Source organism: Lygodium microphyllum, chromosome 13 (assembly GCF_053477565.2).
Source record: "Lygodium microphyllum isolate KBCC chromosome 13, Lygodium_microphyllum_v1.1.10, whole genome shotgun sequence".
Taxonomy (NCBI): Eukaryota; Viridiplantae; Streptophyta; class Polypodiopsida; order Schizaeales; family Lygodiaceae; genus Lygodium; species Lygodium microphyllum.
The window spans coordinates 136209178-136236789 of record NC_141147.1 but is presented as its reverse complement, the minus strand read 5'-3'; the positions used below and the strand labels follow the sequence as shown (position 1 = coordinate 136236789).

At 36.9% G+C, this 27612-nt stretch overlaps 1 protein-coding gene across 1 annotated transcript; it reads left to right on the top strand.

Moving 5' to 3' along the window:
• Positions 1-2018: 2018 nt before the first annotated feature.
• Positions 2019-4169, top strand: LOC148027254 (cation/calcium exchanger 4-like). The gene has a single exon (XM_087691833.1). It carries the CDS (start codon positions 2156-2158, stop codon positions 4097-4099), a length of 1944 nt encoding a protein of 647 aa, XP_087547959.1. The 5' UTR covers positions 2019-2155; the 3' UTR covers positions 4100-4169.
• Positions 4170-27612: the final 23443 nt, after the last annotated feature.

The following is a 27612-nucleotide window of genomic DNA, read 5'->3' as shown; positions in this document are numbered from 1 at the left end:
CCTAAGGGATTTTTTATGGTCATATTATCCCTTTTTCTAACATTTCTCCAACTGCTTGTTCAATTATTTCATTTTCTTTTGGTGAACATCTGTTTTGTGCCATTTTTATCAATGCATGATTTAATGTGTTTATACAGTGTTCAATGGGGACAGAGGTAACATAAGGTGAGGTAGAGAGAGTTACTTTTTGGTAAATCTTAAGTAGATTTATTATATCTTTTACCCTTGTGGAAGGCACAATTTGAGAGTAAGTAACTCCTGCACTAAGCATTAACCTCTCAATTTCTAACCATCTGCCTCCTGGAAGTTTGAATTTTTTGGTTTTTGAAGGCAATGTTCCCGTTGACTTTGTCTAGCCAATCACAACCTAATGTCAGTGAAAAAAGTTGCCGTGGAAATACAAACATTCATGAAAATATTTAGTTCATTGTATATTGATTGCTATTATGGCTACTTTCCTTGATGTATAAATATGTCATTTATGTCCACATAAAATTAAAATTTTGGGTGCTTTTTAACTTCTAAATTTCACTTGTTCTTGGCCTTTTGGAAAATTTGCAATATTTACCTACATGACTGAACATGTTACAGTTATAACATCTAGGATATCCTTGATTATCCCTTTGTGGCAACTTTTTAAAAGATTGCATATTTTGAATATCAATGTCCATTGGTGTAGGTTTATCTTGTTGTTTATATGATGTGTGAAAGGCAACCATATTTTCATTCAAGATGTTATTATACATATTGTGCGATTTGTATGGCCCCATGTAAAGTTTTTGGGCCTTGATCTTGTACTCCACATGTAATATCATGTCTTAGACAAGGCCATAAGAAATGTAACACATCTATTCTAAGCAACAATTGATTATATTTTATAGCAAATTGTGAGATTGGTTCACTTTCCAATTGTTGCAATTATTTGGTTATTGAAGTGTTGTTTCTGATACATTTTGTTGTGCAAAATCTTTTATCAATTAACTTTTAATTTCATACCAATTTACTTTAATTTTTTCTATTTGTTGTGTATACCGAGTTACAACAAGTCCTAATACATTTCAAATCTCTTGTGATTTTGGGTCATCTTGCCATCCATGGTACGTGACCATGTTCTCGAAATCATCTATCTAGCGCATCCTCTATTGGTAGACTAGAAATAGATTTTGGGTGGACACAACAATCCAAAGGTGGACTCATTCGAATGGAGGCTTGATTTTGTTGATTAGCTAATAGGGACAATAAAGATTGGATTATTTGGTGCTGAATAGATACATTATTTTCCTCCTGCATTCTTTCTTGAAATCCCTCCATTTTGAAAAATAAATCTAACTATTGTTCTTGATGTTGATATTATGTTTATAAGTAAACCAAAGATTTTAAAGTTCAAGGTTAATGAAGATCCGAGAGCTAAGAACTTTTCTTATTTTAATTTAAAATAAAGAGAAGAACTTCAATGTTCCAAGGTGCCATGAAGGTGTCGTCTAGTGCAACTTGTGTGGTGTTTGACACATGTCTGCATGGCATTGCACTTGACTGCTACCATTGTTGCACCTTCCATGACAAGATGACATTGGAGTCAGTAGTGTACTTGGTGTTGCAAGTGCATTCAACTATGAGCAAGTGAATATTTGAGCAAGGAAGAGTAGAGAGAAGGAGAGAGAGGTCTGTAGATGTTAGTCAGGGGGACTGATGCTTCTGTTTTCACCAAAAAGATGTGAAATGCTCAAGAATTGTTCGGGACACAAAAGCTTCCGCCCCCTTCTATTAAACCACATATATGTAATACATTGGCCATTCTATTGGGCCTTCTTGATTTGGACCAACGTTCATAAAAGAGTTGGTTACAACCATAGTTGAGTTACCATTTGGGTAAATTAGTGGGCAGTACCACTAGGCTCGTCCTCCATGTGGGTGTCAACGGGGCAATCCTCCACGCATCACAAGAATTTTGAAGAACGTTTTCATATTTGCTTCTATGAGGGCACTCGTCCTCCTCCATGGCTGGGCAAAGTAGTTGGCACTAGGCCTCGTCCTCAATGTCGGCGGACACTCCTGAACGCGTGGTGGGCAATCCTTCAAGATGCCCACCACGCATCAGAAGAATTTCCAAGAACGTTTTGGTATTTTACTTGTATGAGGGCACTCGTCATCCTCCATGGCTGAATCGGACTGTCGCTCAGGCCGAAGACGCCCGCTACATGCCCTCTGTCAACTCGCCTCCCTCCTTCTTTTCCTCTGGTTCATCAAAGGACGCCTCCATGCGCCCAACTCGCCGACCACACAGGGCTTCTCACAGCATGTGCGATCTCCGTTCAGGGCCCTTCTTCAGGACTCCACATTTGTCAAGGACGTACTTGATTCGCCTCCATCGCTGATTTTGGCTTCTTCCGCGGTGGGGAACACCACAAACTCAACCGACAGCCTCATGGACAACCTCCCATGCCACGGTGTGCAGAAACATATAGGGTTTGCCAACTCTTGTGACTATGTCAAGGCCATCCCGCAGTGCCAGTCTGCATCTGTCATCGATTACACAAGGTTTTTCTTCTGCAGCTGCGCCAAATTTCCAGTTCTCGGGTATGCAGTCCTCATTCTGTGGCTTCTGGTGCTCTTCTACACCCTTGGAAATACAGCGGCAGATTACTTCTGCTGCTCACTGGAGAAGTTATCAAAGCTCCTCAATTGTCCTCCAACCATGGCTGGCGTGACCCTGCTGCCTCTCGGCAATGGTGCCCCAGATGTGTTTGCAAGTATTGCTGCCTTTGTCGGTGCAGGTGTTGGACAAGTTGGCCTCAACAGTGTTCTAGGTGGGAGCGTTTTTGTGACTTCTGTGGTTGCTGGCTCTGTTAGTATTCTGGTTGCAGGTTCTCAGCATATCAAGTTGGACAAGAAGTGCTTTATCAGAGATGTGTGCTTCTTCCTTTTCACCCTGTTGGCCTTGTCTGTGATCCTTCTTTTCGGCCGTATTCATCTATGGGGTGCCCTGGCTTTTTTATCCATATATGGTGCATATGCAGTGGCTGTTGCTACTTCAGAAATATTTAAGCAAAAAGTACGGAAACCAGAATGGCATCAAATGCAAGCTTTGCCTTACACGACTGGTCCTTCTATTTCTCAAGAGGAGGATGATTCGATATACAGTCCTTTATTAGATCCTGAAACATTGCCACCAGCTGTGATGCCGGAGAGGACTACATTACCTCAATGGAGGTGGGCCTCTAATGTGGCGATATACTCTCATAAGTTTGGAAAGCGAGGAGAATCTGCAAGGAATTTGTGGGAAAGTATTGAGGAGGAAGAAGAGGGATCTTGTTCTGCGGGACGTGTATTTATGTATGCTTTGGAATGGCCTCTATCATTTCCAAGGCGGATCACAATTCCTGTTGTTGAGGAGGATAGATGGTCCAGAAATTATTCCTTGACAACTGCAGTATTGGCTCCTGTATTCTTTGTTATGGTCCTACATACACAAGAACAAATTCCTTCTGGCAGTACTATGGGTTTCTACATTGGAGCAGCATTGATAGGAGCTTCTTTCGCAGTACTGGCATTCTTCACAACCAATTCAGAAAGGCCCCCAAGAAGTTATTTGTTTCCTTGGGTTGCTGGTGGATTCTTAATGAGCATTGTCTGGTTTTTTGTAATAGCCAATGAACTTGTGGCTTTGCTTGTGACGTTTGGGATAATGCTAGAGATTGATCCATCCATACTAGGGTTGACAGTACTTGCCTGGGGAAACTCAATGGGGGATCTAATGGCAAATATAGCCCTTGCTTGCAATGGAGGTGATGGAGTGCAGATAGCTATATCTGGCTGCTATGCAGCTCCAATGTTCAACACATTGATAGGATTAGGAGTCTCTTTAGTTCTGGGAAGCTGGGCTGCCAGACCTGGAGCTTTTTCAATACCTCAGGATGACAGTTTATACTACACAATGGCTTTTTTGGTTGCAGGTCTTGTCTGGGCCCTAGTAGTTTTGCCACTAAAACAGATGCAGCCCAGCAAGTTGTTGGGTGTTGGACTACTTACCTTATATGTTTTCTTTTTGTCATTTAGATTAGTTCATGCAGTGGGTTTTATTGCTATTTCTTGGTTGTAAAATGTGCTGCAAGCCCTGAGGGGTGTGTTATCTGGAAATGCCATCAGAAATAATAATGTATCTTGCTGTACTCATAACCAAATGGAGCTACGTGATACCAGAGCTCGCATGATGAAATGTGTGTGTGTGTGTATTTTTATTTGTATTTTTCTTTTATATTTACAAACATAAGTGTGTCTGCTTCCTGCATATATGAATGCACACATCATTACTCGGATCTACACATGTGACACTGAGGTAGAGGTTAGAGGAAAGCTAGTTATCAAGAGAACTTTTGTCTCTCCTGTATGTGATTAGAAACCATGTTCTCATCTGCCTGCTTGATGTTATGGCCTTACTGGCCTTGCATGATCTCTCATTAAAGTGTTTACTCGAAGTCTCTTAAAACTAACTCTTATTTGCATTCATTGGGGATTTTGCATCTTTTGGTGTGAAACTGTAAATGCTGAACTCCAATGAACGTTTGTTGTATTCAGCCCAAACCAAGGGTGCCGTAATGGGCTGCCAAAGGGCCTAATGATGGGTATATTCTTCCAAGTAGCCCAATTTATTGGGTGTTAAATTTTTCTTTCATTTGCTTTTAACGGTATTGTGTAAACAACGAGACTTATTTTCTAAAAGAACTCCATAAATAGAATCATTGCAAGCCAAGGTCATAAGGTAATGAAGTATAAACGTAAGTTGTGGCAATAACTTGCATGATGTAATTGTATTATGCTAGCTTTTGCACCAAAATAGCGTTGTCTTGGGTGCTTGGACTAGCCCTATTGATGAGCGGTCTCTCCACTTTCACCTCATCATGTTGATGAAGGGGCAAGAAGTAGTTTTGATGAAGAAAAATGAAGTACATGTTCAATTAAAAGCCTATGAAATGAATGATATTCATGGTACCCTCTAAGGAAATTGTAACTTAGCCCCATGAATGAAAGTTTGCATGTTGGTTTGAGAATGTGAAGCTCAACCAAAGAGGAATAACCAGTTTGGGGGTGCATATGAAATGAATGATATTCATGGTAGCCTCAAAGGAAACTTAGCCCCATGAAGGAAAGTTTGTATATTGGTTTGAGAATGTGAAGCTCAACCAAAGAGGAATAACCAATATGGGAGTGCCAAACTATCCAAATCTGTACTTGGATCAAAATGGTAAGAAGTTAGTTTATGTTTGAAACACAAATAATAAGTACCATATGAGGCTTCAACAAAGATGCTTAAGGTGCCTAGTGTATGAAGGTTTTCCACTTCCAAAGGGGAGGCAAGCTAGAGGATAGTTACGTTGTGTCCTTGACCTCTACTTTTGAGTTGCAACCTATCTCTTAGGTGCAACCAAATGCTACCAAGCATGGTATGGTAGACACAAATACAATTTGAACAATTGAACATGATTTATAAATGCTAAATAAGAATTAGTTAATGAGAATATGAATGATACGAGGGGTCTTGAACATTCATGTCTCAAGGATTGAGGTAGAGGTGAATCAAAATAATATTAAGATTATGTTGTACTTGCAAAGGATCTCATAAGGTAGTAACAATAGGCCACCAAGGATAAGACGATATGAGTGGCAATAGAGGGGGTAGATTATAGTTGTTCAAAGTATGCCCAATATTGAAGATGATGCGGATTAGCAAAATGCAAGTAATCAATGTAAGGCAAATGGTCGCCCACGATGGCAAGAGGCTGAGGTGATAACACTAGTTGGGTGGTTAGTCTCTAGTCAAGACATAGTTACAATCGACCAAAAGATGGTTGTAAAAGCTCCAAGATGATGACATTAGTAGTGAGGTAGGATTTTGATGATTGGGACATGTATATCAACATCCGGAGGTTTTCCATTGATCGCGATGTCTTCTAGATGGGTGGTAGAAACTCTAGGTGGCGTATGGCCAATAATGTGAGGATAGGTGCCTAGAGGATGAAGCTAATGATGAATGATAAGGATATGATGAAAGGATGCCACAAGTGACTCTATTTACTAATGATTTTGGAGCATTTTCCTACTATTTAAAAATAAAACCATTTATTTTTCTAATCTGTTAATTGCTTTCTAGGGTTGTTTTTAAATTAATGCTAAGCCTAATTTTAGTGGCACAACAAGGGGCCTTAAGATTTGGGTAGTGAAGGGTACTTCCAAGGAGTTTGTCAAATTGACAAACATTGTAAAATGAGTACTTGTTCATTAAGGGCTTGGTGGTATTTGTCTATGAATGCTTTGAACATGGGAACCCTCCATTATGTGATGGTTCTACATGTTGGGGTCATGGAGGAACAAGATGTACTAGAGGGATTGTCGGCAGACCATGGCTTTTGAGAGTGGCATGTGAAATTTGGGCTAGAAACCAAATGAGGTAACGAGGCATCAGTTACTTAGCCTCATATTTGCAAAAGAGGTTATCTATTACATCAGAAGTTCCATGTGATCACAATGAGGTATAGGAACGAATGGGTGCATGGGGACAAGCCAAGAAAAATAGCTTTGTTGTCAAGGGTGCATACATAAGTGTGGGGTCGCATCAAGGGGGCGGAAGCATTGGATATCCTCGCAATCGTACAATCATGCTGATGAACGAGGGGGAGTGGGTGAAGTGAGCCCCTTACTACCCTTGTAAGCATTAGTGAAAAAATCACTTCAAATAGTAGAGAATTTTATTCTTTCCTTTTCATTGGTGTGAATAACAGGAAAAGGCGACCCAACTCTTAAGATAGGAAAGTAGTGACAGTGGGCTCCACTTGTTGGGGGAGATAATCAAGGGTTGAACATCAAATAGGTGACAAAAATTGAATTGTAGAATGATGGGTAGGGACAATAAGAAATGGTAGGCCATTGATATCGAGGATAGTTGCACACCGAATTGAGGAGGAACCAATATAATAGGAGTGCAAAATATACCTACAACCAACAACAGTTGCATGATGTGGGTTGTATATACATCAGCACATAACCACTTTCTCTTGCCTAATTGCTATTGCTCATTCAGTGCTTTCCCCGCTCTCCACTCTCTCCTTTTCTTTTCATGAACCTTAAATTAAGTAAGCAAAAGTATTTGCATTAGGCCTTTTGGCCAACCAAGAAATCCTAACAATTCATAAGTCAAGCCAAAAGATTACCAAAATCTAGCACACAAACATCATGTTGGCAACATGATAGAAGTAGAGCAAATAATATCTAACCAAGGAGTAGCCAAATGAGGGAGGACTAGGTCCGTTGAAACCATGGAAGAGACCTATCAACCATAACATTAATCCTTGAGCACATGCCACATGACCATGGATGCCTAAGGTCGAATAAAAAATGAAGACATTACGTGTGTGCTAAATGTGCCAAAGAGCTATCCATCTAAGAAAATGGGAAGAGGTAGGGCAAGGATGATCTAATTGCAAAGTGGACAAAGAAGGGATCTTACCTAGGACCAAGACCGAATGGGTGTCTACTATAGAGTCATTGAGGTCCACACACAGGAAACAAAATGTGTCTCGTTAGAGGGCACAAGATGAAGAGATAAAGCAGTGTCTCATCACATGTAGTACAAAAGAGACACATACCATGTGAGATCTTGTGAGCACATAACACATCCCTAGTGGGACAATCTCCAATAAGCAGTCTCCATATTAAAGCTTTCCCTTGATAAGGACTCTCAGGCCTCCACAATTAAATAAATATGTCCCACCACTTCACTCTACTATCCCAAGCATGCCAAATTTTGTTAGCTTTCTCAATAACCCATCTTTTATTTTATACTCTACCATCTTATAGTAGATCTAATTAGCAAACCTTCTTTTAAAAGTCATTAAGTTTCACAAAAATCTAGTGCTGCCAAGACAAAGCATGTTGAAATGCACCAAATGGATTATATTGTTGAAGTTGCTCCTCCAAGGTCGACCAAATGTGGCTAAAATCTCTAGGCACCTAAAGGTATTAGCATATGCAACAAAAGGAATAAAGATGAGACTACCTAAGAATGGCATCTTTCATCGTCTAGTGAGCCATCCTATTGAATTTATCTCAATGTAAATCTTTATTTGGCCAATCAAGCAGCTTGGAAGTGGCCAACACTTTTGCATGTAATTTTCACAGATCAAGAGGATGCTAAACTATAAAGCGAAGAATTTCTTGCCAAGAGGCAATCAAATGAGTTACTTATGATTGTAAAGTTTTAAAAGGAAGTGTAAAATTTAGCACATGCCACCAAGATGCTTGGATAACTCTATGACTATGAGAGATACCAATCTCATCGATAAATTTTTTTAGCAAGATCAATCTAGAAATGACTCTGCACAAATAGGGCCTGTAAAATTTCCATTCTCTTCTAAGCTATCATATGAAGACTGACATCCAACAAAGTAGTTCCCCCCAACCATTTTGGAGTAGTAACAATGTTGCCAAGATATCCACAACTCACCCAAATGATTGCCTTTATTTTTTCATAACATAAGTTAGATGGGCTACATTAATTCGAAGAGAGACTTCTTGGTCCAAGGAAGGAAGGGCAAAAAAAAAGACCAAACTAATCATAATAGATTGAGCCACTTTGAACCGCAAATGGAGAGCCTAATCAAGCCAATCCTAATATTTACATCCAATTAAGCAATACTCTAGGAGGCACATCCAGACCAATGGAATATCCCAAGTGCCAAGTAATATCACCTTTAGAAACAATAGCGAATGTTGCTAGTCCAATACTTTCAAATAATCTCTCTACAAGGGATCAAAGTAGATTTTTGAGCATTCATATGAAGACCCAAGGCTGAACCAAATAGACACCAAATAGCCATTGCTCAATTCACATTGGTCGAATTATCCTTAAGAAACATAAAGGAATCATCTACTAATGCAATATTAACCCAAAAGTTGACTAGGAAGAGGTGAACCAACAATCTCCCCATCGTCAGCAGCCATCCTATCCAGCAAAGAGAGCATTGGGTGAGTGACCAATGCAAACAATAAGGATTGAGAGGGTATCTTTGATGAAGAGAACGAGATAAGGCAATCTCATACATGATCCCCCATTAAGTGCAACATGTACCACTGTGTCTGATAGTGTGAAAAAGAGAACTCAGCCCATGGTAGTCATCGATTGCCACATGAAAGACCAACTGATATGATCAAAAGCCATTAAGTGCAACATGTACCACTGCGTCTGATAGTGTGAAAAAGAGAACTCAGCTCATGGTAGTCATCGATTGCTGCATGAAAGACCAACTGATATGATCAAAAGCCTTTTCAATATCTAGTTGAATCATAACAACCTATTGGCTAGAGATTTGGCATAATCAATCCCCATCTAAACATTTAAAATATTATGCATAATGTTCCGTCCCTTAATGGAATCATACTAGCGTGAATGAAGCAACTATGGGAACCTTTTTTGCAATCTATTGGCAATAGCTTTGGAAAAGATTTTATACAAGGAACCCATAACAAAAATGGATCTCCATTATTTCTAAGTACATGGGAGGAACCTTGGATAATAAATGAATAATTGCAATCTTCCAATCCGATGGCATCGATCCAAATCTCCACACATGCTAGCAAATGCGAGCCAATGAGTATTTAAGTTTCTCCACATTTATTGAAAATAGCACATTAGAAAGGCCATCCCGACCTAGGATTTTCTTACGTTGTAAATATGGTAGCACTTTCTCCACTTATTTCTCAATAATATTTGCTTCCATCAAGTCTACCTATTTAGACTTAACTTGATTTTGAACTAGGTTACAAATGCATCGATGAGCAAAATGAACATCATAAAAAATAACATCTTATGGACCCAGCAAAGATCTATAGCATTCGAGACATATTCGAATAATAGATGATAGGTCAACAACCATATCACCCTGCTATTTTATCAATCACTCAATATTCTCCCAAGCATATTTATAATGTAGATGAGTAAAGAAGTGACAAGTCTGAGAATTATTATCGTGCAAAGTGTTCAAACACACTAGTAATTTAAATTTAGTGTATTCCTCCTCTTGGAGATCTTGGACTCTACATTTCAACTATTCAAAGCATATAATCAAGTCATCAGAATTATCCGCATCTTGATGCATACCAATTGAATGTTTCAATGAGTGCAAATACTACAATTCAACTCAAAAAATAGATGCATGCTAAATACCATATTGTCGAGACAGTGCACATGCATTATCCCTAAAAATAGCTATCCATCAATACCCCCAAATAGAGCCTACATGAAAAATGCATCAATCAATTGCTATACACTTGAAAAATTGATCATTCAACCAAAAAGATTGCTTAAAATGTAAAGGTAAGCATACAAGCTGAGCCTAAGGTATGTATTGACGAGTCATTTCCAAAACCAAGGGATCAAAAAGGACATGATGCTTCCCTACCCACATGTGAATCATTGTTGAGAGAAAGGAATCACTCTAGTAAATGTAAATCCTATCCAACTTGGTCCAAGTGTTTGAATGTTAAAGAGATCGATATATAAATCCAAACTCATGAGGATACAACCACAGCCACACATCATGTTCCAAAGCCAAGGCCATCATAGCATCTCTTGCTTGATGCCCTGCACCATCCGTAGCAAAGTGAGGATAGTCTCAAGCTATATTAGGGGCATATACACCCATCAACCATAATCTCAACTACCAAGAATCAACCATGAACATCCCGATGAGCTAATGAAGACTGTAACAAGGATCAGACATCCAACAGAACTTGGCCACTAAAGAATACTATAAAGTCCTTAAAAACACATAGGTGGAACTAGCCACCAATGAGTGCTACTTATGCTTCACCACAAAAGAAATATCCCAATCACAAGTAAAAACAATCCTTCATCACCTCTACTTCTTATTGCCCAATAAACCCCATTTAATATTCCATAAAAAGAAATTTCATGATGAACAGAGAGGGAAAGAACTACCAGATTACCACTTTTCCTTTTCCATTCACAAATTTAGCAATATGAAATCTCTCCATTTCACTATAAATCACATCCACAAGATCCGCTCTTTGCAATCCAACAATCAAAGCATAGAAAGGGAACTAATGCTACTAAGCATGGAATGCATCTTGAGAGTACAATAGCCTACCATGAGCATCAAATCTTAAAGTAGAATCCAAAGCACCTTTACTAACTAATTCAGTTCTAGGCACATAAGATGATTGAGATTGAGGTTTAGAGTAGAATCCTTTATCCCTACATTGGCTCATGTGATATTATCAAAGACCGAATGCACAAGAATCGAATAAGCTACCCAAGGAGCATGGTGTTTGATGACAAGAACCCAAGGAGCATCATTAGACACTTGACCCTAACTAACAGGATACCAACACCTTTTGTGAAAACCAGGAGGCATGGGGCAAGGAACAGATTGTTGCAGTATAGCTTGGGATTCACACTCCTGCATATCCGCCTCAAGATCCAAACTACATTATAAACCTCTAGGGCATGATCACATTTAAAGACAAAATGACCCAACTAGCCACATTTGAAACAATATCTTGCAAAAGTTTTCCATTTTAGCACAAAAACCAATGTATGCAACCATGGTGCCTCAAAGTGAATTTTATTAGATCGAAATTTTCTAGTATTCCAAAGCATGCTAGCTCTATTCTTGTTCCAGGAGGCCAAATGGGACTCCACCAAGACTTGACCAAGAGATTTGAATACCAACAAAAGAAGCCGCCAAAGGTGTATGCAACCATGGCACCTCAAAGTGAATTTTATTAGGCTGAGATTTTCCAATATTCCAAAGCATGCTAGCTTTGTCCCTGTTCCAAAATGCCAAATGGGACTTCACCAAGACTTGACCAAGAGATCTCAATAACAATAGAAGAAGCTAACAAAGGTGAGAAGGAAAATCCAAATCAACCATGCCTATCCAAGAATATCATGAAATTCCTCTAGGGGCTTTCGTGGGACTACATAAACCAATGGGATGGGATCATTGCATGAGGAAGGTGTCTTACTGGCACTAGCTCACCCAAAAATTTCTTCCCCTCTCATTAAAAAGAATAATTGCAATCATGGCTACCATCTGCCACCGGGAGGGTAGGCTAATTTGGTTGAAGAAATTTGAGAAGGTGATCTTGAAAGGCTAAGACCAAATCTAAAAGCCAATCAAATACCAATTGAATAAGATGGAAGAGGACATCCCATCAGTCATAGTAATTTATTTATTCCATTAGGTGGATTTGAAGTTTCCACCATAGGCCACATTTCCTCTCATCACTGAGCCCACAATCTTCTTGTTGCCATGGTTGATCTTCCATTGGACTAGAGATCCCTATGGTGGATCTAACATGGTTATAGAAGCCATGGCAGATGATTTTGCTACTTTTGCGTTGAATTGATTCTTACTTAGAGAGAGACCCATCAACTTATTAAGTGTTGGCTTTACTCTTTTCTTAAATTATGGTATTCACATTAACACTAGGTTGCGTATCTCTTCTAACCCCATTGTACTTAACTGAATGCATTGATAATTGATATTTCTCCATCTTTTTCTTAACACCATATGCTTGAGTCTTTGTGCACTTTGCCTATCAGAGTACCCATCTTGAATACAAAAGAAGCATTGTTTCTTAGAAAGGGAATGGGGTCCTTGACTGCTTATCACATCGATGACCGTAGTCATTATTTTGGGCCATTAGATTGTAATCGATGACCATAGTCATTATTTCGGGCCATTAGATTGTAAGCATTATATTGGCGGCACACTTTGGTATAGTGAGTAGAACTAGCATATACTACACCATCATTCTGATGCTCAATCTACAATCTACTACCAAGTGGCACGGATTATTATACTTGAAATTCTAGAGGGTCTTCATAATAGATTTGTTTGTGGTCTAAGGGTTTCTTGTGCTTATCCTTTTTCTAAGACTTTGAAGGCCTTTTCCCATCATCCTTTTCAGGATTCTCCTCTTCACTATTGCTATTATCCTCTAGTCCATATCCAAATCCAAGTCATTTCCTCGAGATTTTTGACTTTTTTAAGTCGTATGGAATACTTCCTAGACTCCTTGCCAAATCCACCTAGCAAGGATTTTTTGTCCAAACTGCTGCCTTAATAAAGTTACCGAGATCATGATTGGCTAAATCTTTAGTTTTGCTAGAGTTACCCATAGGATACAATTGAAACCTTGAATATACTTACAATATAATATCTTGCTAATAAGCTTATCATTGGAAATCCATTGATCCACAGCATGAAACCAACTAGTATAAGTTTAAACATCTTGATTCCCTTGTTTTAGGCTCGCTTTAGAGGGTTCATATGATCTTGCTGAAACCAACTTAGAAAGGTATTCTTAATGTCATTATAGGCATTTCATCCTTACTCCTTTGCCAACTTGGTTGTAGTATCCTTTTGTGTGGTGGCTTCAAACACTATAGCTTGTTGGGCAATGTCCACCTATTCTAGATAGTTGAGCCCATAAGCCACTTCAAACTGTCAAATGTGAGCATTAGGATACATCTACGTGTAGTACCCTAGAAATTAGGAAAGGAAACTAGTTGGTAGCAACCATTGAATAGAAAAGAAGAGGTGGTGCCTTTAAAAGGTGGAATAAGCAAAAGGATAGTCAAAGTTGAGGATAGAAGTAACCAATTTTGATGAATTAAAAGTTGGAATAGGCAAAAGCATTTCCAAAGATGAGGATAGAAAGAAACCATTTATGAAGAATTAACAGAATAGATGGGAAAATGTGGTGACTTTTGGCCGATCACACAACATTCAGATTGCAAGTGTGATAGGACATGCCATGAACATCAGAGTGCAACTGAAAAGATCAGTGAAAGTTGAAGGTATTCCAAGATCCAACAACATCGAATACCATTGCTTATGCCTTGGGTGCAAACCATAGATTGGAGTTAGTGATTGGGACGATATTCCTAGAGATCACATGTATATGTATGCATATGATTGAGAGAAGGATCATAGTGGTTGCCAAGTGTAATCAAGTACACACAAGAACAATATATACCATAAAAAACTAATTTGTACGTACATGGAATAAAAGAGAATAGAACATAACATATCAAATATTTCACTACTTATAGAAATGATAAATAGAAAAGACAAAGAGACATCAAAATATAGAAAGAACTAAGTATTATATAACCATCATTATCTTTGCCATCACTTAGAAGAATACATGATTGTGGTTATAGTCGTATTGCCAATCAATAGAAATAAATGGACATGATTGCTTTATATAACTATTTAATCCAACACCACATATAAACCATGAAACCAACTAAAACCTGGCACCCGAGAGAGAGAGAGAGAGAGAGAGAGAGAGAGAGAGAGAGAGAGAGAGAGAGAGAGAGAGAGAGAGAGAGAGAGAGAGAGAGAGAGAGAGAGAGAGAGAGAGAGAGAGAGAGAGAGAGAGAGAGAGAGAGAGAGAGAGAGAGAGAGAGAGAGAGAGAGAGAGAGAGAGAGAGAGAGAGAGAGAGAGATCATGAAACATGTCTATTACAATTTCTATGGTAGCACACAACCTTATTGAATATGTAGATTGCCATGCATTACATATCTAGTTGTTGATTAGGTACCAAAGGTATATATTATATGGGACTAGAGAGCAAGTATGGGATGAAAGAGAGGATCAATTCATGAAAGTGGTTATTTTTCATGGGGAAATCCTCTATTTAGTATGTAGTATGGGCTACTCCATGTTTTATAGTAGGGTTATGCTAAGCTCAATTTGGTTGCATGTAGACATAGCATGGTACCCCAACTAGCCACTAGCATAACCCTATTGAGCATATAGTAGAGAGAGGAGAGAATAGAGAGAAGAGAGAGTTTGGAGAGAAGAAGTAGATAGAGAAGATTGCCTACCATGTGAAGATGACATGGTATGAAAACTAGATATTTGGGTATATCAACAAAAGAAAAATTAAGAACATATGCAGATTAAGAGAATATTCTCTTGTCCGAGAAGATAGCTTGTAATACCAAGTGTCGATTCTATCTCCATGTACTTAAGCCTAAGCTTGATATCATGAAGACTATTTGAAGGTGATATTGCACAAAACGTGGAGCATTGCTTAAGACTATCAAGGTAGGGTTTATACTTGGTACCGTAAATCTTTTCTCTTGCAATAGGATTGTGTTTTGGTGTCTGTGTGTGTGTATTGAAGTATCAATATGATTGAGGTATGATTTGATATCGAGCTTGAGGAAAAGAGGGAGATGAAGTAGTAGAGAGATAGAGATGTAGAGAGAAAGTGCACTAAATGTACTCATCACTTTATTCTTATAGGTTGAGGAGAGTGTTGACACTATAAGGCAAGGTCATTGGTTGATAGATGATGAGATATTCTCATTCTTATAGCATTGATGTCAAAAATATAGAGCAGATTAGCGAGGCAATGCAGTAATCGTTGTTGTGCTTGACATTGCAAGTTGAGTTGGAGTGTTTATAGTTCATATTGGGTAGAGCGAACACACTTATAATTGTCAATTGGGTTGTGTGATGTAGTGGTTAGCTGGGAACTTTGGGTGGAAATGATGATAACTTGCTAGAGAGGCAACCTTGAGCTTAGTAGAGCATCCTTCCCCCATCGTTGTAGGGAGGATTGGTTTCTATCACCCTAGATCTAGCTCCTACTCCCTCGCCCTTAACCATATCCTTGCTCTCCTAGCACCATTGAGACAATGGATTATAAAGGTAGGTACATACAGTAGAGAAGATAGTCCATTCCATAGCAACCACCCATCCCATAGAAAATTTCCCTACTAATTTGAGGTATCTACACCATGTAGGCTTAAGACACCTATGATTCCTCTTGGTTTCTTGTACTTGATCAGTGACTAGATATGTTGTTTGATCATAAAGAAGAAGGAAAAAAGAGTTATTTCTCTAATGCATGAGCTTGTTGTATCGACGTAGAAATAGAACATAATAACTAGATGGAGAGAGCATGGCACCTAAAAAGAAAAATCAAGTTGTAAGGACTCTCCATCCCAAGTCCCTACAATTGTATAGTAGATAGATTTTTAGATGATTGCACATAGATATGGATTGTAAAACATCTCTCCCACATTCTCTTGGAGGTAGAGACACCTATAACAATGGTTTATCTTGTCCAAACTAGCCTGAGAAAGAATAATGGAAAATAATAAGGAAGGAAATTAGATAAAATCCAAACAAGTAAAAGTAGCAAAAGGAGGTGGCATGCATCGAGTTGAGTTTGGCTTGATGTCACACCTTAATGGTGGTAATTATCCCACCTTTGAAAAAGACTCTATAAGTTTATTTCTCTTATATATTTAATATTGGTTTGTCTTTTTTAAAAATTAATATTTATTATGTGTATTGGCTGTTTTAGTTCTCATTCAAAGGTCATTTATCAACCAAGGTGGATATGAGTTATGGATGGTGGAACGGCCCATACTATCTTGTGAGTAAGCTACTCTTGCGAGAGGATATCTTGTGAGTAAGCTACTCTTGCGAGAGGATAAGTAATGTTTAATCCAAGCTTGCACTCGAATGTAATGTTTGATACAACTTACCTTAATTATATGTCTCTTTCTTGTTGCAGGATTGCTATGATAATCGGCCTATAGGAAGATAAAATATTTGATTAGAGATCTCATCATGTTGTATTCTATTTTTAAAGATATTTTTCATGTATGTACGTTTAGAGTTTGTAAACCTTTTTTTGTAAAATATATTCAATTAGTGCTAAGTATCCTAAGTCTAATTTTGTACAAAGTTTATTTGGATTTAATTTATTATGATTTCTTTTATTTTTATAGTTCCATTGGGTTTTAGATAAGTTTAAACATTAGTCTATATTTGATAGAATAATAGACATGGACAATAGGGATTTGGCCCAACAATGAGCCAAGTCCCTAATGGTCTTTTTCCCTCTACATTTGCTGATATATGCATTGATATTTTTTTTGCATAGGTTGGAATATGTGTTGGTATTATAGTGGCTATATACCATCAAATTTATCAATAACACATACTTTCGATGAATTGTGTGTAGAATAAACCATATTCTGAAGAAATGAGATATTTAAATTAAAAGAGGGAAGTACCACGTCCTTTCTTTATGTACTTTGAAATTGATTGCGGATATGTAGGCCTTGGGGCGGTAGCGGGGGTGGAAGTACCACGACCATTTCTTTATTTCCTTTGAAATTGATTATGTATGTGGAGGGGAGTGGTGGGGGTGGAGAGTTAGAACATCTCTTTCTCTTTCTCTAGCTCGCTTTACTAATTTGCTCAATCAAAAATCACAATGTCTCTATCTGTGTGTGTGTGTGCGTGTGTGGAGAATCCTCGTTTGTAGTGCTTCCATGAGTTTTGATGACTTTGAGGAGCCACCATTTATGCACTACATGAATGTTGGTCCAGGCACCAACACAATGTCACAAACTTGTTCGGCCCATGCTTGCATGCCAACGTCGATCACAAATCAAGCTTACATTTGTGGCTACTAGGCTGCAAAGAAGCATGAACAAAGAAGCAAAGAAAGGGATTATGACATCGTTGTGAGATCACCAAAAATCAAATCAAGGAAGAATAATTGCTTAGTAGTGGCATAGTGTTGGTGCAAGCAAAGTCAAGGTCTTCCAATGAGTAAGCAGAATGAAATATTCTAGCAACTACTGCACCATTAGATATTTTCAACGTTGCAAAGTGCAAATATCTAATCGAGTATTCGCTTTGATATTCGCAACACATTGACATAGCTCAAGGTGCCTCACTCAACAAGTGAGATTTTCATGTAGAAAAGCTCTTTGAGTATGGTCTTGAATACTACACATGGTACAACAATAGTGAATGAATCTAAAGTTGTGAGTGTCTTAGGTGTTCATAGAAGGAATATAGTGGCAACAACTTCCTGACTATACATGAAAGATGAGAATGAAGTGTTTCCATTGAGTGCTTGTCAAAGATTAGTGTGTTGAGATAATCTTATCAACTCTAAACAAAGGACTTGATCTATGTCTTTTGGACACCAGAGACTAGAGTCTTTCCTCACAAGACTAACATATGTAAGATGAGAATTGAAGAAAAGAGCATTGTGAAACATTCAGTGCATTTGCTAGATGAGTTAACTAATCTCTTTTCCTTGTTATAATTTGTGATGTGTATCAATTTGTCTATTATTGTAGAAGATTCAATACAAAAGATGATCCATACAATACCAAAATTTTTGGTATTCTATTGCCTTGAAGTGGTTTCATATAAATTATCAAAATATCTAAATCTGGTTCTTATTGTATTATTCACGGTGCAAAAGTATCAAATTTGAGACTCTATAAAGGCTTGGGTACTATTTATATTGTACCCAATTTGGTGCTTGTCGAGAAGACAAGAGGCAATTATAATACCAAATTGGGAACTTTATAGAGACCTAAATACAATTTATATTTACCAAATTTGATAATTTCTTAGAAAACATGCACAGTACCAAAAGTATCAAATTTGAAGCTTGTATTGTACCAAATTTGGTACTTTCCTATTCTAAGTTAGTACTTTCCAAGACCAAAAGCTTTAAAATAGGTACTTTTCAAATACCAAAGTACTATTTAGGAAATACTAAATTTGGTACATCCAGATGTATTTCAAAGAGGCTTTCAATTAGATGTGGCAAAATAAGTTTAGGTATCACGGGAAAGCTCATCTCTACACATGCTTTGTTTGTTATAGAAGAAGTGATACATGGTAGTGTTTTGTAAGCCAAGTAGTATGTCCATAGATCACTAGTTTTTCAAAATATTGTGCAACAATACTCTTAATAGTGAGTACCATGCAAAGAAGCTCTTATTTCCACTGTGATATAACCAACTTGACATTTTACCAAGATGATATTTCAATGAATAGTAGAGAGATGTGTCTTAAGATTTTCATGGATGTTGGTACTAGACAATTTGATACTACTTACTAGAAGTATAAAGAGGAGAAAGGACTTGGTTATACAAAGAATGACAAGCCTATGCTTTTTGTGACTTGTTTTTAGATCATCTCAAAAGTTTCATTAAGCACAACTTCATCTTTTGGTGGCACACACAATAGTTGAAAGGTTACATGCTTAATAAGTTTCCTAACAATATTGTATCTATTATTGATATTGCACAAAATCACTTGTTTAAAATGGAGAATAAGATTCAATCCATGCAATGGTAGTCAAGCCAAGTAACAATACTTGTGCACATACATATGTAAGAAACTTGGTTGGTGTTGTTGAAAATATACTAAACTTTAACATCTCTAATGACAAGCTATATGATACATTATTTGTACATCTTTGCATTATGCTCCATAACAAGTGGCTAAAGCAAAATGCTTTGGATATCATTGGGTATGGTTGGATGGTGCTATATTGCAATTCAATGCATGGAGATATTTTTACTTTTTTGCAATGTAGTATTAGTCGATAGGCTTGCACATGATGCATAACTTCCCCACATCGAGGCATGGAAAAGGAGAGAATGAGAATAACAGGGCTATCATTAAGAGAACACACACACGAGGATTTGAAACCAAATGTAGCACTTATGAAGTGTACAATTGATGTGATGAAAATTTTTAATGCAACATCTATGTAGAAACGACACTCACACAGGTGCCATACACATAGAGTTTTTTGGATGGTTCCACAGGATGATGTGTAGCAAGCTCTCCCATGGGATTGTTAGAAGGTTTAGGGCTCTTGTATAGACCACTATGTTGATGGATATTTAACAGAAAAAACATGTGCTATTTTTCTTTGCACACTCTCACGCTTTTGTGATCCATGTGTAACTAGAAAATGGAGGAGATGCAAGAATAGGCAACCCATAGAAGAGTGGAAACATGTATCCATTGTACCATTACCAAATCTAGATAATGCAAATAGTGAGGTAGAAGAAAGGGATGACAAGAATGATAATAATATGAATATTGTGCTAATGAGTTAAGACATTAACTTGTTCATATACAAGGAAAATTCTCAAACATTATGTGAAATATTGTCCATTAGGGGGGATAAATTTGTTGTGAAGGTAGTTAAGCCCACCAAAGACTTCTACCTTCTAAAATGCACCAAAGTCATGTACCAGACAGAGAGATCGTAAAGGGATAAGTGGCATAAAAGAATTGTTAGAGTTCCCACGACTATTCCCTGTTGTGTACCCATCTAGCTCCATCACACTCCCCTTCTCCTCCATCCCACCAAACTTCAGGTCCCTTAGGACATCACATATCTTCTCCATATTGTACAAGTTCTCAATTCCACTATTGCAATCAAAATATTCACCTTTGCAATATGTGAGTTGATGATAACATGTTGCCAATATTCCTCATGATGGTTATACTCGACAAAACTAGCATGAGTATCCCTTACATAGGGCTATCCATAGGAGTCATAATGATGACCTTGTATAGCATAAGGATATGCAAAAGAATACTACCCACCATCATCATCATAAGATTCGTCATATTAATGTCCACAATGCTAGTCCATAGCATCATAAGAATGACTAGGGATTATATCCATAATGCTAGAATAATTTGCCCCACAATTCATGAGAAGGACTACAATCATGATGCTGAAAATTACCATAATGTGGTTGCCTTTGCCCACGCAAAGGTGGAGCTTGTGTCTAACTCATCATGACCTTGAATAGCCTCTTTTTGTTTTCATCATGCCTTGCATGTAATTCTCCCAAGGTGTTGCATATTTGGACTGTATAGATGATACTTCATGAGCCCTACATGCATGATGTTGTTTATGAAAAAAGCCCCCATACCAAAATATCCCAAAGTACTTTTTGTGAGCTCCATATAACATATATAGTTAAACTACTCAAAAACATTTACATAACTCACTTGGAGAAAAAATTTATAACATTGGATTGTTAGATGGCCCTCTATTAGTCCCTTTACCCTAAAATACTTTTTCTACTATGTGTTTAGCTTTTTTGCACCCCATGTGTTACCCACACAATGAAAATTTCCACTTTTTCCTACAAAATTGTAATGCCCGTCAAAACAAGGGAACTTTTTTACATTTGTCAAATGTGTCTTGTTTAAGGTGGTAGTTTACTTTTCATTGACATTATGTGCAATATACTTAGGTTTTTAGATATTAAAACCTTAATCCAAACAAATGAAAGATATTTCAATAAACTTAGGTGTTAAGGTATGGAGAGTGATATTTCAAGAGGAGTCTCATGTTACCATATAGTTATTTTAATAGCCTACAACTGATGTTCTAGTGAAATATTAAACATCCCATCAAATTTAGGCCTTGCAAATTAGAAATCTTTGTGTAAAGGATAAAGAACTTGAGCGAAACTTACATTGCATTTCCAAGCTTGCATGTTGCCGAAAAGCTCTCTTGATGCTTCTCAAAGGTACTTCATTCCTGATATTGGCATTTTCACCAAGATTATGTTGGGAATGCTTATCATTTCCACTTTGATATTGGGGTACAATTTGCACATACATGGCGTTATGCACTCTCGTTTTGACATTTGAACTTCAAACTATGCCTATGTCACAAGCTACTTATCTTCAAGGTGCAATTTATACTAGATGTGCAATTTATAGATTCTTGGTAAAGTGGTCAAATTATGGATCTACATGAAAGCCCTCTTAGAACACATTCAATAGCTAAAGTTAGGGGTTCAAGGTAAATCATAGTGGAAAACAAATAGGCTAAGCTCAAGGTATAGGGGCCAATAGAGTGACATCTAACAATTTAGCCTTATAGCTTGTTCTTCTAAGTGACTTGTATGGTACATTTATTGTAGTTGAACTATAAGCATCATATGATACCCAAATGCTAAATTGGGACATTTCGATATCTTTATCAAGTAGGTCTAGTTAGAAATGAAGTTTTTACAAAAGAGTGACAATAAGGGGCCAATAGATTAAGATCCAAGGATGCATCAATTTGAGGCTTTACAAATCCAAAATATGAAAGGGTTAACTTGGCTACATTGTTTGGAACACATTAGTCTTATGTACAAAACACAAGTCTTTTGTAGCATAGCTTCAAGTGGCCAAAGGAGGTGTATCTTTGTACAAATTGTCACTACATTGGGATGGGTGCATTTTGTTTTTGGTGGTCATCACCTTATTGGGCCCTAATTTATCCTAGTTAGAGATTGCAATAACAAATAAAATGCTCCCTTCCTTTCATTCCTCCTTGCCTTCCCCCCCCCCCCCCCCTCGCGGGTCTTTTTTCATTCCTCTTTTCTATTATTTATTTCATTTCCTTTGTTTCACACACACATACACTCTCTCTTTCTCTCTCGATCTTTTGATAATAAGAAGAAAAAGACAACTATTTGTGAAAGAGAAACAAGAATGCATGAGAATGGAGAAAAGAGGAGAGCCCTTACCTCATTCATGAATGTGATGCATTTGGAATGAAGATGTATTTGGAATAAGTGGAGAAAAGCAAATTATTTTTCTTATTGTTAAATAGGTGTCAAACATTTGTCAAAATATCAATCAGAATATTTGTTAGTATGTCTATTTATATGCAAGACAACATATACCAAGAGACCTATCGATAGATATGTTGGCAAGCATTCTAATTTTGACACAAGCACCAATGCCATGAAAATTTTCCCAAATTAGAGGAATGTATGTAGTTTCAAAATTCCCTTCATTTGTAGTAGTGGTCCATATTAAGATTTCAAATCTACATATTTCATTGTCTATCTGGACAGTGGCTTATATCTGTCATTAAAGCACCCATTCTTAATACTTGGAGCTTCTTGAATCTCAACCAAATGTTCATGATACACATCCATATTTTTACTTTGTATCAGCCAACAAAAAATAAATTGAGAAAGACATGACTCTTCTTAGTTGTGATCCATGGTGAAATATTCTATATAATTTATCAAAGCACAAGCATACTTGGTCACTAATTGGGTTGATCCCATCTATTGCAAGGCCTTGTCTCAAATATTAAGGTTCATTTTCAAAGTTTAGCCATTATTCCTCAATATGTTTTCACAACTTGTGATCTATAGGTAAATTCTATATATTGGAATTTGTTTTAGGTGTCATTCTTCCAGCTTGAGCTTTCCCTTGATTTGTTAAGTTGTCATGAATTGTCAATTTTGTGAAGGCTAAAATCAAAGAAGCTCAAAGTAAAGTGAAAACTAAAGTATCATATTTATTTTATGGTAGATTATTATTTTTGAAGTGCTTCAATGAGTATTTTCAAATACTTGTAGTATTTGTATACTTCATGGACAATTATGGTCATACTACTTGTATTATTTTGTGAGAGCTCAATTGACTCTCACAGGCTCATTCTTGTGTAAATTGTATTATCACGGCACCCACACTTTTTATCATACTTGCAACTATTGTATAGATTGCACACATTTTTTATGATTATATGATGAATCGCATATTTTTGAAGCATCAGCATTGTGTCATTGTTTTCTTTGATGACATATTGGTTTTCAGTAAGAATGAGAACCCGCATTATGAACATTTATCCTTGGTTTTCAAATTATTGAAAGAGAATCAATTATATGCTAATCTTGAAAAGAGTGAATTTTTCCAAACACAAATTGGATACCTAGGACATATTGTTTCATCTGAATGTATTAAAGTTGACCCTAAAAAGATAGAAGCAATTTTGAAGTGGCCGGTACCTAAAAATGTGCAAGAATTACATTCTTTCTTAAGTCTTTTTAGCTTTCACAGAAAATTTGTGAGAAAATTTTCACTGCTTGCATTACCTTTGACAAAATTATTAAAGAAAGGCATTGTGTATCATTGGTCCGACAATCAACAAAATTCCCTTGATTTATTGAAACATGCTTTAACTCATGCTCCTATATTGCAATTACCTAACTTCAATAGACAATTTTTCCTAGTAGTCACTGATGCTAGTGGATCTGGAATAGGAGCAGTCCTTATGTAAGATTCTCATCCCATAGCCTACTTTAGCTGCAAACTTAAACCCTCTGAACTTAAGTATTCTACCTATGATAAGGAATTGCTAGATGTAGTACAAGCTTTACGTCAATGGAAACACTATTTAATGAAATCTAAATTCATGATCAAAACTGACCAACAAAGCAGTAAACATCTCCTTAGTCAACCATAAATATCTGACCGACATGTTAAATGGGATGCTTTTATTCAAAATTTTCATCCACTCATAAAATATCAACTCGAAAAAGAGTCATAATATCTTTGTGATATCTTTTGACTCTCTTCTCCCTATGAAAGATGCCTACAACCAAGACCCTAGTTTTCAAGCTGATTATTGGAATAAATTAGTTGCAAATAACTAGATTCCCATTGATTCATTGTCTTACACTGATGGATTTATGTTTTATGAAAAAAGATTATGTGTAATTGTTCCATTTCGATCATTTGTTTTGCATGAAATTCATTGTCCCCCATACCAAGGCCATAGAGGAATTATTTCTACTTTGCGTACACTTATTGAAGATTTTTATTGGCCACACATGGAATCTGATGTATCTAACTTTGTATCTGAATGCTTAATTTGCCAAAGAGTTAAAAGACACCATGGTAAACAATATGGTTTATTAATACCTTTACCAATTCCAAAACGACCATGGGAACAAATCTTAATGGATTTCATCACTGGTTTGCCTAATACTAAAGCTAATCATGACATGATTTGGACTATTGTTGATAGGCTTAGCAAACAAGCATATTTCATTCCATGCAAGAAAACGTTAATGCATCTCAAGTTGCACAATTATTCTTGAAAACTGTTTTCACTAATCATGGTTTGCCAAAAGTTATTATTTCTAACTGTGATTCTAGATTTTGCAATAATTTTTGGATTCCTTTGTTTGCTAATTTAGGAACAAAGATTGATTTTTCATCTGTATTTCATCCTGAAACAAATGGGAAAATAGAAGCTACTAATAATACCATTTTAGATCTTTTGCATGCATATACAATTTCAAAACCACAAACATGAAATACACATTTACATTTACTTCAGTTTGCATACAATAACACACCACATACAGCTACACAGAAAGCACCATTTGAAATTATTTATAGATATAGATTACCTACACCTGTTACATCATTGTCAAGCAAAGTTCAAGCTGCTGATGATATTACTGACATGCATGCTACTATTTTTGATGAAGTTAAAGATATGATTGTGAAAGCCCAGCAATCATATACAAAACAAGCCAAGAAGAAAAGAAAATCTATGAGTTTCAAAGTTGATGATTGTGTTTGGTTACGTATTGAAAAGAGAAGATTACAAAGTATTGACAGACACCCTATTGTAAAGTTAGCTCCTAGATTTTATGGACCTTTCAAGATCATTCACAAAATCAATGACAATGCATTTAAACTAGAATTACCACAACACCGGAAAATCCACAACACTTTTCATATTAGTTTGTTACGATCTTTTAGAGGCCAATTACCTGTACATCATGTCCATGAAAACTCTTCTTTGCTAGAATAAGAAACTGAAATTCTTGAACCTGAAACTATTCTAGATACTGACTTTATGACCAATAGAACTGGCCGTAGATATTCTAGATATTTGGTTAAGTTTAAAAATCATCCTATTGAAGAGGCTCAATGGATGTACGCTCGAGATCTAAGTGCTTACCCCTCACTGCTGGCTCCACATTGAGCTAATAGCAATTGATGACAATTACTATCCCACCTCGGGGATGTGATGCCAGGAGGCATATTCCACGGTGGATTCCGTAAAATTATATTTGTTGCCGGGGCTCATACACAAGGTGGATTCCTTGTGTGAAAAGTCGATGGGGACGCCTGTCCTTTTCGGGCGTCTTGTTAATTTAATGTGCAAGTGGGTGATTCCATAGTGGTGATTTCGCAAAATACATATTTAAATTAATGGATGTTTATGATTTTAAAGTGCGCACTCGTAATAAATTAAGGTTAGGATTGAGTTCTAACCAATTTATTTATTTTGTAGCTAAAGACTACTAGGTATTTACTTTTGTCAGTTTAATTTTATTATTTTCTAACAATTGTGAATGCTTCAGTTGATGTGTAGAGCAGGCAACGGTGGTGTTGGGAAGCATTGGGTGATAGCGTGCATCCAAGTTATTTAGAAGAAATTATCATTTTTTATGGGCGTGAATCTTAGGCGTGGCGCCAATATTTATTTTGATGCGCTTATTTATTGAAGCGCCTGACATTTATTTATTATTTTGTATGCGCATGGACGCACGATTTAAACATTTGTTATTGGACATTGTATTTGGACACAACTCGACTCTTTGGGCGCCCAATAGCTTTAATTCTTTAGTGGGACAAAAGCAAACACAAAAGCTAAAGCATGCTAATTGTAAATTGGCCTATTTTTTGAGCTTGGAGATAAATAATATATCAAATACATGCTTTGTAGAGCGCTCACACAAGGCATGGGGGGATATTGTATGCACGCATACATCATCCGATCTATGCACCAATTCTATCATCTTGCCTCCATTGTTGAGAGTGATTGTGAGAGTATGTGTGTGGGAGGTCTCATTTATATTTACCCTTTTGGTGCATCCATACTAGAGAAGCTCTATTAGTGCAACTATTAAAGCTTTGTATTCTCTTCTATTCTATTCGCTTGCCTCCATTGTTGAGAATTATTGAGAGAGAGAGAGAGAGAGAGAGAGAGAGAGAGAGAGAGAGAGTGTGTGTGTGTGTGTGTGTGTGTGTGTATGTGTGTGATGCATTGAGTGAGGGTTTGAGGGAACATGAAGCTCTTCATCATCACCTTACTTCTCTTTTTTTCTCTACTAGCTTCTTGACTCATTGGTATGTTTAGTAATGGATGCAAAGGAGTGATCACTGGATCATGTTTCTTGGGTCATGGAACCATCTTCGAGCCTTCAAGCTTTTGGACTACAACACAAGAATGTAAGATAAGTGAGTTTTCTACAACTTAATGCTACTTGTCATTCTTACTTTCTTGGATTGAAGAGAAGTATACATGGTTAGTTAGGATGGAATATTGAGAGACAAGGTGAGAGATTATCACCAAAGTAAGTTGTAGCTTTTGAAAGAATAGAAGTCTGTCCAATATGCCAACTATTGTGCATTTATCTCAACATTTTGATTCCATTGTTGCCAGGATAAATGATAGTATAATCATCAAGGTTCTCACACTCCTACCATGTGATAGAATAGAAAGCTTGTCCACTTGAGTGGATGGCATTGATTGGGTATATATCATTCACACTTACAACTTACATACTCCAAAACACATACAACTAGTTTAGGAAGGTTGAATCAGAAGGAACCAATTCATTGGATTGAGATAGCAAAGATTGAATTTGTGAGACCATACAAAAATATAAAACTAAAAAATATAATAAAATTTTAAAAATAATATTAAAAAAATAAAAAAAAAATCAAAACATAAAAGTCAAAACTCAAACTTTTCTTGCTTAAAACCATGTGACATTATTGAATTAAAGATACATTATGCTTGTCATGCTCTTTGGGTTGTGTCTATATTGAAGTGATATATATATATATGTATGCACACACACACACACACACACACACACACACACA

Coding starts and splice junctions, on each gene's coding strand:
- LOC148027254 (XM_087691833.1), top strand. CDS start 2,156: ATGGCTGAATCGGACTGTCGCTCAGGCCGAAGACGCCCGCTACATGCC.